Source organism: Anastrepha ludens, chromosome 6, assembly GCF_028408465.1.
Source record: "Anastrepha ludens isolate Willacy chromosome 6, idAnaLude1.1, whole genome shotgun sequence".
In the NCBI taxonomy this organism is placed as follows: domain Eukaryota; kingdom Metazoa; phylum Arthropoda; class Insecta; order Diptera; family Tephritidae; genus Anastrepha; species Anastrepha ludens.
In genome coordinates, this window is record NC_071502.1 from 97,550,377 (window position 1) to 97,569,187 (window position 18,811).

The 18,811-nt window shown below is 34.5% G+C and overlaps 1 protein-coding gene across 11 annotated transcripts in view; it reads left to right on the forward strand.

The window, feature by feature from the left end:
• LOC128867934 (kinesin-like protein unc-104) overlaps positions 1-12,866 on the forward strand; it is a 153,759-nt gene extending 140,893 nt beyond the window's left edge. For 8 of the 11 annotated variants that reach the window (XM_054109562.1, XM_054109571.1, XM_054109568.1 and 5 more), the window contains 9 exons: positions 75-437; positions 1,461-1,650; positions 1,896-2,288; positions 2,352-2,469; positions 2,733-2,756; positions 5,856-6,045; positions 6,151-6,287; positions 6,407-6,508; positions 11,411-12,866. In XM_054109562.1, the coding sequence (XP_053965537.1) occupies positions 75-437; positions 1,461-1,650; positions 1,896-2,288; positions 2,352-2,469; positions 2,733-2,756; positions 5,856-6,045; positions 6,151-6,287; positions 6,407-6,508; positions 11,411-11,507 (1,614 nt within the window). In that variant the 3' untranslated portion in view covers positions 11,508-12,866. The remainder of the gene's footprint in view (positions 1-74; positions 438-1,460; positions 1,651-1,895; positions 2,289-2,351; positions 2,470-2,732; positions 2,757-5,855; positions 6,046-6,150; positions 6,288-6,406; positions 6,509-11,410) is intronic. The other 3 variants (XM_054109570.1, XM_054109573.1, XM_054109569.1) reach the window with 2 other exon arrangements.
• The last annotated feature ends 5,945 nt before the right edge of the window (positions 12,867-18,811 follow it).

Sequence of the window (18,811 nt, forward strand, 5' to 3'; positions counted from 1 at the left end):
AGTGAAATTACCTTCAGTTTCTGCTATGGATACCGCAAAATGTAAACTGTGTAATCTAATTGCCCTCCCTTCAGGTGGTAGAACACAGCGACGATCTTCCATGCCGCGGTTTATTCCTGCTACATCAAGGCATACAGCGTCGCATACGCATTACCATCGTACACGAGCCCACTGCCGAAGTGAAATGGCGCGATATACGCGAACTGGTGGTCGGTCGTATACGCAATACACCGGAATCTTCTGATGATCTGGATGAAGATTCGTGTGTACTGTCGTTGGGCTTGTTCCCCGGTGAGACTTTGGAGGTACCCGGCGATGATCGTTCGTTCTATCGTTTCGAAGCTGCTTGGGATTCGAGCTTACACAATTCCACTTTGCTGAATCGCGTGACCCAGGCTGGCGAAACAATTTACATTACTTTGAGTGCTTATTTGGAGGTGAGTTGAAGGATAGATGCATTAAATGGGTCGATTACAAAGTCATTTTAATTGGTTTGTGAATATTAAGCAATATTTTTGAATTTGCTGAATGAACGCTGAATAAGCTGAGTAGCTGATTTCGTGCGTTAAATAGGCGCTATTTTGATTGCAAAGTCGTCTTAATCAATTGTGAATGTGGGGCAATATTTTTCAAACATTCAATGTATTTGCTGAGTGAACGCTGAATAAGCTGAGTAGCTGATTTGGTGCGTTAAATGGGCGCTATTTTGATTGCAAAGTCGTTTTAATTAATTGTGAATGTGGGGCAATATTTCTCAAACATTCAATGTATTTGCTGAACGAGCGCTGAATAAGCTGAGTAGGTGATATGGTGCTTAATTCCATAGTGTTTGAAAAATTATAGTCTAGATTTGCTTACATACATTTGAATAAAGATGAAATTCGTGTGAATAGTAAAGTTAGAATTCTATGCCAAGCTTTCGCGGCGTAGTAAATAACATTTATCACTGTATTCAGCACTTTATTCAGCTTACGAATCTTATAACTCAATAAAGCGCTGAAAACTAGCAAACATCTTATAGTTGCCTGAAGCGCTGAAAACAAAGTTCTGAAAATGCGTAATGTGAGTTCTACCTTATGCAGTATAAGAATTGCATTGGCTGAATTCGCGCTGATTAGACAAAACAAACTATTAACTTTATCCTTTTTGGTTAGTAAATGCGCAAAATAAGCTTAATAGCATAGCTTTGCTATCCCAATGCTTGTAAATGCGCGCTGAACTTTAAGAAATCGTGCTGAATTACAAAAGACCGGCCAACTTAAGCTTATTTTACTTTGCGGTACATTGAATTATTTATTCATTTTAGCTGAATTAGTCGAATTCGTACTCTGTAGTGTCAAATTCTTTTCTAAATGCCTTCAAAAGCAAAACCATTTTTTTTTTAATTTTGCTGAATAAGCGCTGAATATGTGAAACTAATAAAAAAACTAAAATGCATTATACAACTATCCCTTTTTCAGCTCGAGAATTGTGCACGCCCAGCCATCATTACCAAAGACCTTAGCATGGTAATTTACGGACGCGATGCACGCACCGGACCACGTTCGTTAAAACATCTCTTCTCCGGACAATACCGCAATCCGGAAGCCAATCGTTTGTCAGGCGTATACGAGTTGTCATTGCGTAGAGCCTCTGAAGCAGGTAGTCCAGGTAGAAATTCTTAACGTAGTGTTGGTTGTTGTTATTTGCCGTTCGAAAGCGTTGTTTACAATTAATGCTTGAAGCAGCTACAAAAACATTCCGAAAATAAATCCTACTACATATTTTATTTCAAATTATCAAGTTATTGAAAAGCTTCAAAAGTTCCGCTTTCGCTACGCGCTCACAAAAATCTTCAACTAATGCGTTCCTCTTATTATTTGCTTTTTATTACCCACTCCACGATGCTGAAAAAGGTGTACAACGACGTCAGCGGCGCGTCTTAGATACCAGCTCGACCTATGTGCGCGGCGAGGAGAATCTCTCCGGTTGGCGTCCACGCGGCGATTCGCTCATTTTCGATCACCAATGGGAGCTGGAGAAGTTGACACGCCTCGAGGAGGTGGGACGTGTGCGTCATTTGTTGTTGTTGCGCGAACGCCTTGGCATGGACACCAATCCAAATCCTACCACCAAAACGGAAAAGGACGTGTGCAATTTGGCAGCGCGTGCCGCCACCTCACCAGTACATATGGTCATACCACCATCCCCACAGACGCCCGTCAATGATTCACAACAGATTGTTCCCGAGCGGGAATACAATCAACGCGAGCAGGAGTTGATGCTGAAATGCTTGAAGTTGGTGCAGGGTAAGTGGGGTGAAAGAACGAGATGCAATTGTTTTGCATATCCTTTTAATATGCTTTGCGCAGGCACCTACAATAAAGCAACAGAACCACCAGTAGAGTCAACCACCCAGTCGGATGCGTCGCCAAGCGATGAGGGCTGTGCTGACATGACCGTTAGCTGCATCTCCAGCAGTTCCATAGAGTAAGTAGAGGTGTTTTGAGTTTGCGATAACTGCGATGCCCCTGAGTATGTTTTTGACTTGCTCTCTTCTTTTTTGAAAAACTTCAGTTTGAAAAAGAGCAAAAAAACATTTCTATTCCTTTTTTAGACCAAAACTGTAACCTAAAAAAATGTAAACGAAAATATCTAAATCCTAAATTTTTACTCTGCTTTTGTGTTCTTTTTCTTTTTATATTTGTAAATCTCTTAATTTGGTAAAACAAAAACAAATTTCAACTTATTAGAACAACACCAAAAATTAGACGAAGGTAATTTTCTTGTTTGTTTGAAGTTTAAATTCGTATTTAATTTTTTAGTTGCCTTGCTTTTGACGCTTTTATAATATTATTTGTTAAATAAGTGTCAGAAAAAGTATTCGCTTCGAAAAGGGCGAAATTTTTCAAACATTGGTTAAGCAAGAAATTCAAATACTTCAAAAATAAGCCTGTAAGTATGCTATACTACAAATGATTTTTGAATAGGGCAAAGAGTGAAGTGAGGCAGGGTAAAGACTGGAGTGAAGCAGGGTAAAGAGTGGAACGGAAAAGCAGCCGACTTTTACTCGCTGGCGCTGAATGCATTGCAGATCAAATAGTTTCTGATTTTCGATCAACTGTAATGAAATAAGCCTGAAAATGAGTTACGCTGGATGTGCTTCGTAAAGAAAAATATATTGAAATATGCAGGAAAAAGTAAAGTGTGCAGAAAAAATAGCGCTGAATAAGCTAAACCCCATTTTTATGCTGGCATTTCGATCAGAGATGAATATGAAATCTGCATTAAGCTGAAAACGCGATTTAAGTATTAATTTGGTAAAATATAAATTCAGAATAATATTTTTATGTACGCCAAATGTTCGAACATAGCGCTGAATTTGCTGAATAATAGAAAAGGATTTAGAAAATCCGAAATTGCGCTGAATTCAGGCAAGTTATTGCTCTACCTAACAATTAAATACTGCTGAATACGTGTATTTGCTGAATAATGGAAAAAGATTTTCAAAATCCGAAATTGCGCTGAATTTAGGCAAGTTATTGCTCTACCTAACAATTAAATACTGCTGAATACGTATCCCAGTGTAACTAAAATTAAATGCATAGAAGATAAACCAACGGAATAATTAAGCTGAATATGAATTTTGGAATTGCTGAATATGAATATAGGAACTGCTGAATATAGACAATTTAAATTGCTGAATTCGTTGTATTCCCATCGTACCGGCTATAAATCAAAAGTTTAATTTAACAAAGCTAAATGAAAACAAATTCAAAACATCGCAATATTGAGAGCTAACTTTGCTGAATTCAATTATATGAGTTTAAAAGATTGGAAGTTGTCTTCCTAACACAACCCCAACAAATATATTATTGGCAGAAAGCAACTGAATTAAAAAAAAATATTTAATATAAAAAATTATTCAGCTCAATATGAAAAATGCTGCGCAATACACTGAAAAATATTGCTGCGCAAGTCCCTCGTGCTCGCTGAATGCCCCTAATACGCTATTTTACGCGCTGAATAAAAAAATATTAGTGCAGATGTTCTTTTAAAAAATAGCATTTCAAAATAAAACCAAATAGGTATATCAAAACAGTCCGACAAATGACGGTAATAGCGCTGAATATGTGTATAAATCTTTGTTCAGCTGATTAGTTTTGAGAATTATGTTTCATAAGCTCTGATACATTTTTTTTTAATTTCCGCGCTGAATTAAAATATAGTCACATAAATTTGCTTTAAAAATCAATACTATGCACCCTCAAATGTAGCCATGCCTAAATTAAAACAGCTAAAATTTGTTGCTGAATATGTCTATTAGCCGTTTATTTACATTACATCAGTGTTATATTTTTCCAATGGCTCTTGATGCTATTCCGATCACTTTTTGAGCACATATACAATATATGTACAAAGTCGCAAAAATTTGCAATTCCGCTCGTGCTGAATACATTTCTGTCAACATTAAAAACTAATGCAATGCGAAACCTTAGTGAATTAAAACTCGTTTTCAAGTAAAAACTTTGTGCCGAATATTTGAGTCAACAAAATATGCGCTGAATAGGCTTTAAGCGCGCTGAATCGACCTTAAACGCGCTAAATTGTCTCCATGCACACTTTAAAGTAATCAAAGTGTGCTGAACATATGTGCTGAATTTGCTGAATCGCTACAATCTGACAAGCAGACAATTTAAATCGTGCAAGTAAAAGCTGCGTGCTGAGTATTTGAACCTCAAATCAATAAAATATGCGCTGAATCGACCTTCAATGCGCTGAATTGTCTCCATGCGCACTTTAAAGTAATCAAAGTGTGCTAAACATACCATTCATACCTTTAGCGCTATATTAAATAGTCGGATGTATGTGCTGAATTTGCTGAATGACACTGAATCGCTACAATCTGACAAGCAGGCAATTTAAATTGTGCAAGTAAAAGCTGCGTGCTGAGTATTTGAACCTCAAATCAATCAAATATGCGCTGAATCGACCTTAAACGCGCTAAATTGTCTCCATGCGCACTTTAAAGTAATCAAAGTGTGCTAAACATACCATTCATACCTTTAGCGCTATATTAAATGGTTGGATGTATGTGCTGAATTTGCTGAATGACGCTGAATCGCTACAATCTGACAAGCAGGCAATTTAAATTGTGCAAGTAAAAGCTGCGTGCTGAGTATTTGAACCTCAAATCAATAAAATATGCGCTGAATCGACCTTCAACGCGCTGAATTGTCTCCATGCGTACTTTAAAGTAATCAAAGTGCGCTGAACATACCATTCATACCTTTAGCGCTATATTAAATAGGCGGATGTATGTGCTGAATTTGCTGAATGACGCTGAATCGCTACAATCTGGCAAGCAGGAAATTTAACTCGTGCAAGCAAGAGTTTTGCTGAATGAACTAAACACTTCTAGCCCTAAAATTTAAACCTTTCTTATATCAGCTTCGAAAATCAGCTTGTACTACATTCTAAAGCCTAGCAGCGTATACTAATGTTTGAAAAATCGCACCATGCAGTGAACTTGTTGCTTAACACATTTGCTTAACTAACAGCTGATCACCGCATCACTCGAACACATGTCTATTTTCAATACTAAGATCACACTAACACTAGTAAAGTATAATTTTTTACATACATACTACTCACTCACATTATCCACTATCTTTTCCACTTACGATTTCACACACCTTTGGCCTCCTCTCCTATGAGAGATCCTATGTAACTTTGTAAATATCTATGTATCTATGGATTCACCCACCCTTTTCAATCTCTCAATGTGCGCTTCTCACTTCACCATTTTTACCTTCATTCCAAGTTGCTAATCATCATCACCTTTCTTTGTTACTAATTTTCGTCACCTTTTGCAGATTATGTTCGCCCGATCGCGCAGATGCGCCCAATGGCTGGGAGGCACCGGCACCCGCTACACAACCAGCCCTACCACTTCGTCTGTACGTACCAGAGTTGGAGGAGATTAGGGTGAGCGCTGTGGTGGCGCGCAAGGGATTGCTCAATGTGTTGGAGCATGGCGGTTCGGGATGGAAAAAGCGTTGGGTGGTAAGTTGCGCATTTGAAGAAATATCATACATATAAAGAAATATTTTGTTGTATTTTCAATATTTGAATTTTCATTTTTATTTCTTTCTTATTATTTCATGCTAGATTGTGCGTCGCCCTTACGTTTTCATCTACAAGTCCGAGAAGGATCCAGTGGAGCGTGCAGTATTGAATTTAGCGACAGCTCAGGTCGAGTGCAGCGAAGATCAGGCAGCTATGGTGAAGATACCCAATACGTTTAGGTAATACAAATACCAGTGATAAAAAATCCTTACTTTTATATTCAAGTGCGCTTTGAGTGCTCTTATTTATTTCTATTTTTTTTAATTATTCTTTTTGTAACACTCCCATCGTTTTTTAGTGTCGTCACTAAGCATCGTGGATATCTGCTGCAAACATTGGGCGATAAAGAGGTACACGATTGGTTGTACGCCATCAATCCGCTACTGGCTGGGCGAATAAAGTGAGTAATTTGTTGAGTAAAAGATATGCGTACTGAAAGTACTAAATAGGAATAAACAAATTAATAAAATCGCTCCTAAGGTTGAGCGATTTGAATTAGTTGTGAAGACGTCGGTGAAGCAGATCTTTTAAGGTTTTCTTCCAAATACATTCAGGGAGTTTTTCACTTCCATGGAGTAAGTTATGCAGTCTGACTGCAGCAAGGATCCAATTGAAAGTTAAAATTTCATGATCCTCTATTCATTAGTTCGTGAGTTATTGTGCTAAGAGTGACGCTACTTTTGTTATTTGCAAAAAAGGGGATCAATTTTACGCTGCTTCTTGATGGCAAAAAATACCGTTCAAGCGAAGCAATGGCTTGAAAAGTGTTGTGAGGACTCTGCTCTATTATAAACAACAATAAAACGTTGGTTTGCCGACTTCAAACGTGCTCGTAGAGCCACCGATGATGCGCAACGCAGTGGACGTCCAAATGAGGCAGTAACACCAGAAAAACTCAAAAAAATCCACAAAATCGTTTTGAATGATTGAAAAGGGAATTTGCGTAGCTAACACACGCAACTCGTAAAGATATTAAAATGAAGTGTTCGCTTTATACTGCATGAGCATTTGACTATCAGTCTCTGTTCAAAGTGGGTGCGGCGTTTGCGCACTGTTGAAAGCAACATCCCGTGTCACAAGGCAATCAAAACAATGGATTAATTGAACTTTGATCTTTGCTCCCACATCCACTGTAATCGCCAGATTCGGCTCCCAGCGACTACTGGCTTTTCGCAGAGCTGAAAAAATACGCTGAATGAAGAGGCTATCGCTGAAACTGAGCTCTATTATGAGGCAAAACATGTTTTCTATGTTAGGCCCGGAACTTTTCAGCCCATGTGTTATTGTTAATATTAGGTGTGGGAGGCGTTCCTTATTTAAAATCCTCAAATAAGCCGCTTTGGTTAACCCATCGGTAACCTTAGTGTTAGAGATGTTTTAAAGCCTACGAATTCAAATGAAATCTTTGAGCCCGATCATGAAACCAAACCCTTCTCTACTTTGCTTGATCTGTCATAATTTGGTTATGAACGATATCGGGGCTTTATGTGACTTATCACTACTAGCCAACAGAGAAACACTTTGGAATTTCCAATATTTGTACTGAATTAAACTGAATTTTTTTTGTTGGTGGTGGGTGTGGTAGGGTTCAAAATGCCTTCGCACTTACAGCGGCACTAAAACAATACCTCCTCTCCTTCTGCGAAGACATCCATAAGGAACCAATTCTATTCACCCACGTCTGGATCCACCATATTTGTAGCTACCTTTTCATGCTATAGACTAGTCTTCTTGTGTCTCTATCTGTGCGGCTTCATTTTGCTGTACTACGTCGAGGATTATCTTTTATCTCCGTAATACGCCTTCGAAGTATCTTTTAACCGCATTCCAGTTATCCTCGCGTTCAAGTATCTTGCCGATCACGTTGGTCGCCAATCTGCTCCCTCAGAGCATCTCTTTCACGAGCCACCCGTCACAACTAAACAAAGTGGGTTCGGCATCATCGCTTGGCACTTCGCAGTATATGCACCAGGCGGCATAGGTATTTCCGGAAGTATCCGTGGCTCAAGAGCAATTGAGTCATGAAGTAGCCCACTTCCCCGAAGTTCCATTTGAACCCAATTACCTATTGTAGGAATAAGCTTTGGCATACATCTGCCACCCGATTCAGTGTCCCATCAGCTTTGCCGCCGCTACATGATTTAGCATCTTCGTTCCGCGTAGTAGTGGCCTGTTTTGTTTTCTAGAATCCCACGCATCCACTCGTTCCCGGGCCACGGGGTCGATAGGTATCTCCCCACTGATCACAACAACTACTGCGCCTGAGACAGTGTCGTACCCTGAAGCAACTCTGAGTGCCGCTGTTCGTTGTACACCCTCCAGTGCTTTGCGCTTGGTTTTACAGTTTAGCTCATCTCTTCATATTTCGCTGCCGTACAGGTGGCGTTTGTGGTGGTCATAATCAACATTCTTTTACTTTGGGTTGGTCCACCGATGTTCGTCGTTAGTCTGCTCAGCATTTCCGTGATCTTTGCTGCTTTAGTAGCCGCGTGCCATATCTGGGCCCATAACATAATCCTGCAATCGAGTTGAATTCCCAGGTATTTCACCACTTTTTTAGTGGCACGTGGCCCTTATGTTTGACGAGCTCCAGATTATGGTCCTCAATTCAAAATTAGGTCCTTAAGATGGCTTGTTTCAGCTTCCTCCTTCGCAGTACTTTTATTATGCCTGCCAATCGTATGCTATTAAAGGCGTTTCGTACACCAAAAGTCGCCAGGACGATGATGCGTCTCGAACAAAAGCATCAGCATTGAACGCGGTCTGCCCTGCTTACCAGTTTCCTCTAATGCGCCAAGGGGCGATCTGAAATATTTATAAAATATATTGTAATATATACAGTGCCACTCAACTGAATAGGCTTGAAAATTATTTCTTCTATTTTTTCTTCTCTCTTTTTTGTTTTAAACATTAATTTGTTTACTCATAATATGTACATATGACAAAAAATGTAACGGGTTCTATGCAACGGTAAATCAGAATTTTGCTTTCATCGTAAAATTCGCTAAATGTGTGGTCTATTTTTGGCTCATCTGATTAGGTTTGACAACTTTGACTTCACTTTTTGATTGGCTGCGTGATTGAAAACATATACCTAATTTCTTTGGTCTACTTAAATTTAAAGTAATTGCTACATTTTCTTTTTAATATGGGTCGGGGAAAATCTTTAACCGATTTTGAAAAAAGTCAAATTAAAGGCTATGTTGAATCTGGCCTAAAACATAATTAAATAACAAAGAAGATTGGTCGAAGCCAAAACGTGGTAAGCAATTTTCTTCGTAATGAAGCCGATTACGGGAAAAAAACGAAAGGAGGAAAAAAATATGCTACAACGGCATCAGAGAGGCGACTAATCCTTCGAACTGCTTCGAATTCCCTCCTCTCTGCCAGTAAAATCAGGGATGAATGCGGTGTAAATGCTAGTTTGGTCAAACAAGTTATTCGGAGTGCTAAACACTTAAAGAGATTAAAAATAAAAACAAAAAACCCCCCTCTAATGATGCATGGAAGGAAGCGCGACTTCCGTTTGCGCGGGATCACATGACATGGAACAAGGAGTGAAAGGCTGTGGTCTTCTCCGACGAAAAAAAGTTCAATCTCGACGAACCGGATGGCTACAACTATTATTTTCACGATATGCGAAAAGAGGAATGCTCTTTGAGTCGTCATCACTCCTGTACAGGAGGCGTAATGGTTTGGGGAGCCATATCGTTTTATGGAATTTGCGGGCTGCAAAGATGAATGCAAATGTCTACAAGACTGTGCTCCAAAAGGCTTTTCCCCAGTTTTCCGAAATTTTTTTCCGAATCCGTCCTATTCAACGGACGTACCAACAAGACAACGCCCACATCTATACAGCCCGGGTTACAAAACAATGGATTAAAGACCAGAATGTGAACTTGCTCGAGTGGCCGCCATACTCCCCAGACATACATAAATATTATCGAGAACATTTGGGGTATGCAGGGGGAAGACAATTTCAAGACTCGGCGACCCTGGTTGAAGCGATTAAAAAAGCCTGGTCAACTATTTCACTGAGTGAAATTGAAAAATATTACGATTCCTCATCAAGTCGAGTGTTTGAAATAATTAAGAATAGGGGTGGTCATACCAAACATTAAATAATGCAGAAATAGTGTCTTTTATTATTTCAGTTACCAAGTGCCATGAAATATTGCTGTGAATAATTTTTTTTTTATAGTTTTCAGCTATGTTTTTGAAAATATAATAAAAAAAATATAAAAACCAAAAAAAAAAAAAAAAACTTTTGTATTTTATAAATAATTGAACGTTTTACTTAACAAAATTTATTTGGGTTAAATCCGAGTGCTCGTTATGAAGATATTATGTTCTAAGTCTCAAAAGGAAGTCAAACCTATTCAGTTGAGCGGCACTGTATTATACTATTCGTAATGAAATCCTACGGAGAATATTTCTGGCCAACAAGTGCGACTCTGGACTAAATAGGCAAATGAGTAGTAAAATCCACGCTCGATTAAGAAACTAACATTTTATTAGTCTCTCATCGCGTCCGCCCTATTGTATGGCGCAGAGGGTTGGACGATGGCAGTATTCGATGACGCGTCCTTTTGGAGTGTGCGAGTGAAAGATTCTGCGGAAGAGCTTTGCACGTTAACGACGACGAGTGTCGAGGGCAATGGAACAATGAGCTGTATGAGCTTTATGACGACATACCCGTAGACATAGCGCAGCGAATAAAGATCCTCCGTCATATTGTCCGAATGCTTACAAACGCTTCAGCTCTGAAAGTATTTGATGCGGTATCAGCTGGTGGTAGCAGAGGACGAGGAGGCTTCCTTTGTGTTGGAAATATTAGATGGAAAAGTATTTAGCTTCACTTGGCTGCTCCACTGGCGCCGGTTAGCATGAGAAAGAACAACTGTCGCGAAACAACTTTGTTAACTCGGCCAAAATCGCTTAAGCGGTTATCGCGCCAATCAAGAAGAACACGATGTTCCTTTTAAAACCATGAAATTTATAAATATGTGCTTACGAGGCTTATCTTTTTTGCATAATTTTAAAGTTTTTCAGAGATACATTAAAGTTGAATTTTTCATTACGAATCGATAAGCGTTAAGCTTGCCACCAAAAGCTATTCCGCAAAAATTACTCAAAAATAAACTTATTTATTGATAAGGAAAAGTCTTAAGCGCTTGTGGATAGGCTAAAAAAAATTGTGTTTTCTTGTTAGAAACGTTTTTTTAGCAAGTTTCTGTTTTGTATTTTGGTGATTTTCCTAATATTTTTTTTAATTAAATTTTGTTTTTGATTTCATTTTTAGGTCAAGACTGGCACGTCGCATATTGGAGTCGGCATCGCAAACCGCATCACAAATCCAAGCCACAACGGCGTCAAATGCACAGACAAACAATAAATGAGATACAATTACGATGGAATCCGTATTAGTGTATTAATAAGGGTAGAGTGTTTCTGAACAGTATATGCAAAAATTACCACAACCACAAGAATTATTATATAGATATACACATTAAGAAGAAATGAAACGCTTACACACACATATACAAAGCGATATAAGTATGTATTTATATATATACGTATGTATATGGATGGAAGTTACAACACCATATATGTATGTAGTTATGTATGTATTAAAATTATGCAAGAGCGGCGCAGAGTAAGAAAATCGAAGAGAGAGTAGAGAGAGAGACAACAGTGAATTTGCAGAAAATGAGAAGGCAAAATTTAAAGGTGAAAAAAAAATAACAAAGTACACACATACCACTATACAATAAATTAGGCAAATAAGTGTGAACAGGTGGCGGACGAGTGCAACAAGTTGAGCTTAGTAACGCAGGTAGGGGCAAATCCAAAAAGAAAACAATAAAATAACTGAAAATTGACGGCGAATGCGAAAAGTAGAGAATATTGAAAGTTCTAGCATCAGAAACATTTAGTCCGAGTAGCAGCATCGAGCGGAGAAGTTGAGGATTATTTACTTATATTTTTTTCTTTGTTCGATTGTGATGGACTGGGACGTTGGCAAATGCGGCAAGTGTGCTCTATATAACAAATGTAGGCATTGTATATGTAAAATTGGAAATTTTTTTTGTAGTGAATTTTCTCATTTTCTTAAAAAAGCGTAAAAAGTAAGCACATATTAAAAAAAAATTATATTAAAGAAATAATTTAAAAAAAGGATTAAAAAAAGAAATTAAAAAAATTATTAAAAAATATTTACTCATCTACTCTAATTGTATGCAAAAAGGAAACCAAAAAGAAGAAAGCAAAAATTGCAAAACACTTAAATACGCTTCACTGTTATCAGAAAAAATCAATCTATTTAAATGGGTAAATAGAAAAAGCCTATCATTAAAATTTATGCTAGCAGATATTTATTTATATATATATATAAATGTACTATATATTTTTTTTAAGGAACCAATCAAATATTTATTTTTAGCGATTTGTTCAGTGGCAAACGTTTTTGTTTCTTTTATTTAATTTTCATAAATATTTTAAAATATTTATATGTAATTTTTTGTAAATAGTTTAATTTAAGCAAACAGCAAACTTATAGCGAGAAAAAACAAAGCATAGAATTTTATAAATGCAAGTATGATATTAATTTTTTTCTTAATTTTTAAAAAGTATTGTATTATTAAAAACATAATTAATGAAATTAATTTAGAATTTTATTTTTACAGCTTTTAATGTGTAAATGTAAAAGAGCAACAAAAAGTATTGTAAAGAGCAAAATAAATGCACAGCAGAAATATTTATGTATGTAGTTGAAATTGCGCTAGTTTAATTGGCAAGCAGTGTGGCGGAGAAAGCAAGCAACAGCACACTAATGTATGTATGTATTGTAGGCAATTCGTTTATTTTATTATAATTTTTTAATTAATAGGTATACATATTTTTTTTTAATAATTTTGAATTTCTATATAAACGCAAGAATATTACAAAAATAAATTAAAATTATTGAATGTATGTATAACAAAAACCCTTTCGATGTATTTAGCAGCAAACTAATGGAAAAAGTATGTATGTAATTAAAGTGGCGTTTTAGGCAAAGAAACTTAAGGCATATAAATGCACTAATATGGATTCCACAAAACTTATGGAAAAAGTTGAAAAAATGCATAATTTAAAGCGAATAAATTATGAAATAAAAAATATCTTAAAACAATAATAAAAAATATTAAAAATTACAAAAAAAAAAAAAATATTTATTTATGAAGAAGTTAATGCAAAGGTATTATAAAAAAAACAAATAATATAAACCGAAAATAATAATAAAATACAGAATTATAATTTAAAAATCAAAGCTCTATTATTTATTTATTGTAAAAAATAAATTATTTAAAACTAAAAAATAATAATTATTACAGAAAATAATAAAACCAAAAAATATTAATGTAGAGTCTAACTAAGTTTAAGACACGTTTCAACACTCACCATATAAAGTAACAGTAGAACAAAAAGAGTGGAAAGCGAGAGCGTTGTAAAAATCTCTCCGTAACATCAACAATTTAAGTATTGTAACACAAGTAAAACGCGCATAAAATTAAATTAGCAACAAAAAAGGCGAAAGAAACAAGAACAATTTTATGCGAACACAATTAAAAAACAAAAACCAAAAACATTCTGAAATTACATTAATTCTATATATATGTATGTGTATATGTGTATGTATAAAGGCGTAAACAAAACGGCAAAAAGAGCGGAAAGATTTGCAATTATACTCGTGTAAAGTAGTGAGCGACAGCGTATAGCAGGCGAACCCACATACAACTGCAGTGCACTCGCTCCTAATGGACAGCTCTCCGAAGCAAACAACATTTTCAGTACATATGTACATACATACAAATTTAAATTTTTTCCTCTTGAGCAGATAACTTTTTTTTACACTTTTCTCATAAGTGAACACTTTTCATAAGGGACACTTCCCATAACGAGGAAGGTCGCTTAGGTGTCCGCTTAAGAGAGAGTACGCAGCGAGAGAGTACGCTCAGCGGGACAAAAGAAGTGTTGTGCGGGTAGTAGGTAAAAAAGTTGATGGTTTTGCCGCCCACTGATACATACATTTGTATAAAACAGGAACTTGAAGTAATGGATGAGCTTGACAGAATGAAAACAAAAATTTCTTCGAAAATTAAGCACATCTCTGTTAATACGAAGGTTTTTAAAGTACTTTTTATGAATTGATAATTTTTAAACTTTACTTTTTATACAATTTTTTAAATATTGGTTTTTTGTTTTTTTTTTGTTAGCATAATTCATACCCTAATAATCGTAATATAAAGGCAATATGAATGATTCACGGTTGAAGAGTCTCTATTTCGTCACACATTTCTTAGAAGAAGAAGAGTTTATTTATTGAAAAAATTTAAAAAATATAAAAAAACTTGATATGAGCATGAAGTTACTAAAACCTACATAAATTAGGGCAAACCCTGTAGGAATATTATAACCCGCAGCCCTCCAACGATTAAAAATGAATGTGTGAAATTTATTGCGAAATGCTCACAAATTATGCAATTGTTTTCCTTAGGTGAACCGCAGAAATGAAGGAAACTGTTACGAAAAAGGAATTCAACTTCGAACAAAGAAATTAAAAATCCATTTAACTGTGAACTTATAAATCGTAAAATCTTCTAGAAAGTTGTTTTTGTTATTGTAACACTAAAAACATCGCCTATAAATTTTTCGTTAAATCCTTAGTGCTTAGCTCCCAGGCTTGGCCTTCAGCTATTCGTTGAAAAACGAAATTGAGCGAGCAAACTTCGGCTGCTACGTTACCGGGTACGCGGCAGCAGAATTCTGCTCACACATATTCACACACTCGTCCAATTCGTCGTTGTTTAGACGGCAACGAAGCAAAATGAGCGAAGGCTGTGTTGATTTTTTTCGTATATCACCAACACAATCTCAATTTTTTCGTGAACAAACCGGTATCACAATCTCGCTTACGTCAGCCAATCAGCAGATTCTTTCAAATTCGCTGAGAGCCGATTAACGGTCTGATGTTGGTCACAACTTCTGAATTCTTTTCGCCATGCTAAGTTGGATATTTAACCGGCTCGCTTCGGTAACGTAGGCTCGAAGGTCGTTGTAAGGTATAAACAATCGCCTTCCCAAGGTCTATATCAACTTAAGTATGTAGGTATATTCTTAGCTTTCGAGCAAGACTCAGAGAGATTTTCAGTAGACTAAAATAATATTGACCTCAGAGCTTTCCATACCTAAAAATAAAAGAAGCTGGTAAAAACTTTTTAAACGCTTCTGTGATGAGCTGCTAAACTAAAGATTTTGTGTAGAAAATTGAAAAACTATTCTGAAAGTTTTATAGCATAGAAGCCGCAAAATATAATATACAAAATTTTCAAACACGTGGAAACCCACGCTCTGAAAATGAGTTCGAACTGCAAATTTTTTACTGATAAAAATTAACAAAAATCGCAACAGAATATATTTGGTTCTGAGGTTGTATTAGGAAAGGTAGCAGCTTCAAATCTTGAAAAGATGTGCAATGAAGACTCTTCAAAGCAAGAAACCTTTATTAAGTGAGAAAGTGCTATAAGACACGAAATATTTTTTTAAGACTTGAAGAAGTGAAAGCAACACTACTAAATTTAATCTCAGCGTTGAAAGAGAGGGCGCTCATTCTAATCAAGCGAAAACAGCGAGCTTTAAATTTGCTCAGAAAAGCTTTTTACGTGCTGAAAGCTTTAGTATTTAACACTCATGTAATGAAAAAGAGTTCAAAGCTCTTTTTACCATGAAAGCTCTTCAGTATAAATCATTCAGCTGGGGAATAATAGAAATAAAGACGTTAGTGAGCATTTTGTATGACGAAAATAAATAGTGACAGTCGAAAAATGAAAGACATCAACTGCAATCATTTCATTTTAAATTATCTTATTAACCCGGCTCCTAAAATTTAACGTTTTGTAGATTTAAAGCTTTGTAATGTACAATAGTTTGGCGAAAGTTCAGCTCGGGCTTCTAAAAGCTTTAAGCTAAAAACTTTCTCATTTGATTAATGAAAGCTTGTACACAAAGCATGCTAGTGAAAGCAGCAGGCCAGCTGGTATGAAAAGCTTTGAGTAGCGGATCTTATCTCCCATCACTTTTTATTAACGAAATGCGAGCTTTAGAAGCTTTGCTAGCTACATAACTTTTGCTATTGTAAATAGGAATTTTCCTAAATAAATTAAAAGGAGGAAGCTGAACTCACACTTTCACTTTGTTGAAAGTAAGCAATTCAAATTTTCTGATGAAAGGTGAGAAGTACACAAACGTTGCAGCTGAAGTTGTTATATGCAGTTACTAAAAAAATGTTTTAATTTGAAAGAGCTTTCACGAAAAGCTGAAGCTTTCACCTGCAGTTATTTAAAAAGAAAAATTGGATTGATTGAGCTTTAAAAACAAATTTTTATTGAAAGAGCTTGCACAAACAGCTGGAGCTTTCAACAGCAGTTATCTAAAAAAATGGATTTGGATTGATTGGGCTTTCAAAATCAAAAGTTTTTTATTTTTCATAACTTGGAATTTTACTTAAAAAAGCGTTCGTTCATATATTTGAAAGTTGAGCTTTTAGCATAAACTGCACTTGCCCAAGACCAACATATTTATGAAAAAGTCTTAAAATGCGCCCAATATACGTAAAGTTATTTATGTGATATATTTATATGTCGTAATGGTTTGAAGACTTTTTTGATGTTAAGCTTTCATAGTTCATAAGTCGTTATAAATAACCGACTACTTGAACTGGATATGTGATTTATGCTATTAAAAGTACTTTTTACTTAATTTTTTTTCAATTATTATAGTCCATTTTTTTTTTAATCTTGATTTTTCCAGTACTTTAACTTTTGAAATGGCGCGAAGGCTTTTAAACGCACACTTTTAGGAAGGCAAAAAGAGTGTAGCAGGCGAAAAAATGCTTTCAACACGCACTTATTCAATTGAAAAGAAATGTGGGCAATGAGAAAAATTGGTGTCTTAAGCTTTACGGCAAGCCAAACGTAGCGCGCTTTCGTTGTTCCCAGCAGTGGAACAAACGTTAAGCGCATAGAGTGACTAGAGGGAATTTTTATATATTTTAATGTAGTTTTTTTTGAACGTCGGTAATTTTTTTTTTGTACAAATTGTTGAGTTTTGTAGATTTTTTTGTTTTAACTTTCGTTTTTGTATTGTAATTTTTTTTTAACTTTTGTTTTTGTAAAAATATGATTTTTTAACTTTTGTATTTGTAAATAATTTTATTTTTAAACTTCTGTTTTTGTACAATTTTTTTGTTTTTGTTTAAACTTTTATTTTTGTAAAAAAACTTTTTATTAATATAACTTTTGGTTTTGTAAAATTTATTTTTTAACTTTTGTTTTTGTAAAAATTTGTATTTTTAAACCTTTAGTTTTGTAAAATAATTTTTTTCTGAACTTTTATATTTTTTGTAAGCATTTTTTTTTTTTTAATTTTTGTTTTTGTGACTTTTATTCTTGTAAAAAAACTTTTTTTTTAATTTTTGGCTTTGTAAAATTTGTTTTTTAACTTTTCTGTTTGTAAAAATTTTATTTTTGAACTTTTAGTTTTGTAAAAAAAAAATTTTTTGAACTTTTGTTTTTTTTTGTAAGCACATTTTTGTTTTTGTACACATTTTTTGTTTTTGTAAATTTGTTTTGAACTGTTGTATTTTTTGTAAGCATTTTTTTTTTGAAATTTTTCTTTTAGTACAAGTTTTTTGTTTTTGTAATTTTTTTTTAACTTTTGTTTTGGCAAATAAAAATATTTTAAACTTTTTTTGTAAATTTTTTTTTTTTTTTACTTTTGTTTTTGTAAACATTTTTATTTTTAAACTTTAAGTTTTGTAAAACCAATTTTTTTAAACTTTTGTATTAATTTGTAAACATTTTTTTTTTTTTTTTTTTTATATAAAAATTTTTTGTTTTTGTTAAATTTTTTTTTAAACTTTTGTTTTGGTAAAAAAAAAATGTGTGGCTTTTTTTGTAAATTTGTAGCCTTTTTTGTAAGTTTTTTTGTAAAAAAAAAATGTGTAGCTTTTTTTTTTACTTTTGTTTTTGTAAACAATTTTTATTTTTAAACTTTTAGTTTTGTAAAAACAATTTTTTTAAACTTTTGTATTAATTTGTAAACATTTTTTTTTTATATTTTTATATATACAAATTTTTTGTTCTTGTTAAATTTTTTGTGTAGCTTCCTTTGTAATTTTTTTTTTTTACTTTTGTTTTTGTAAAATAATGTTATTATTAAACTTTTAGTTTTGTAAAAACAATTTTTTTAAACCTTTGTATTAATTTGTAAACATTTTTTTTTTATTTTTTTATATAAAAATTTTTTGTTTTTGTTAAATTTTTTTTAAACTTTTGTTTTTGTAAAAAAAAAAATTTTTTAACTTTTGTTTTTGTAAAAATTTCTATTTTTAAACTTTTGTTTTGTAAAAAAAAATGTTTCTAATTTTTTTTGTTGTAAATTTTTTTTATGCAATAATGTGTAAGTGCAGTGCTTAGAAGCTCTTTTTCTGTTGAAGTGTGTGGAGTGAAAGCGCTCAGTTAAGACGATTTCCCCCTTTTGCCCCAATTGATTTAAATGTTTCTGAAGTGTGGCAACTGAGTTAATAATAATAGAGTGAAAGTATTTAAAACAGAGGAGACATGAAAGGAGAAAATCTAATAGAGTTGGACTCAAAAAAAAATCT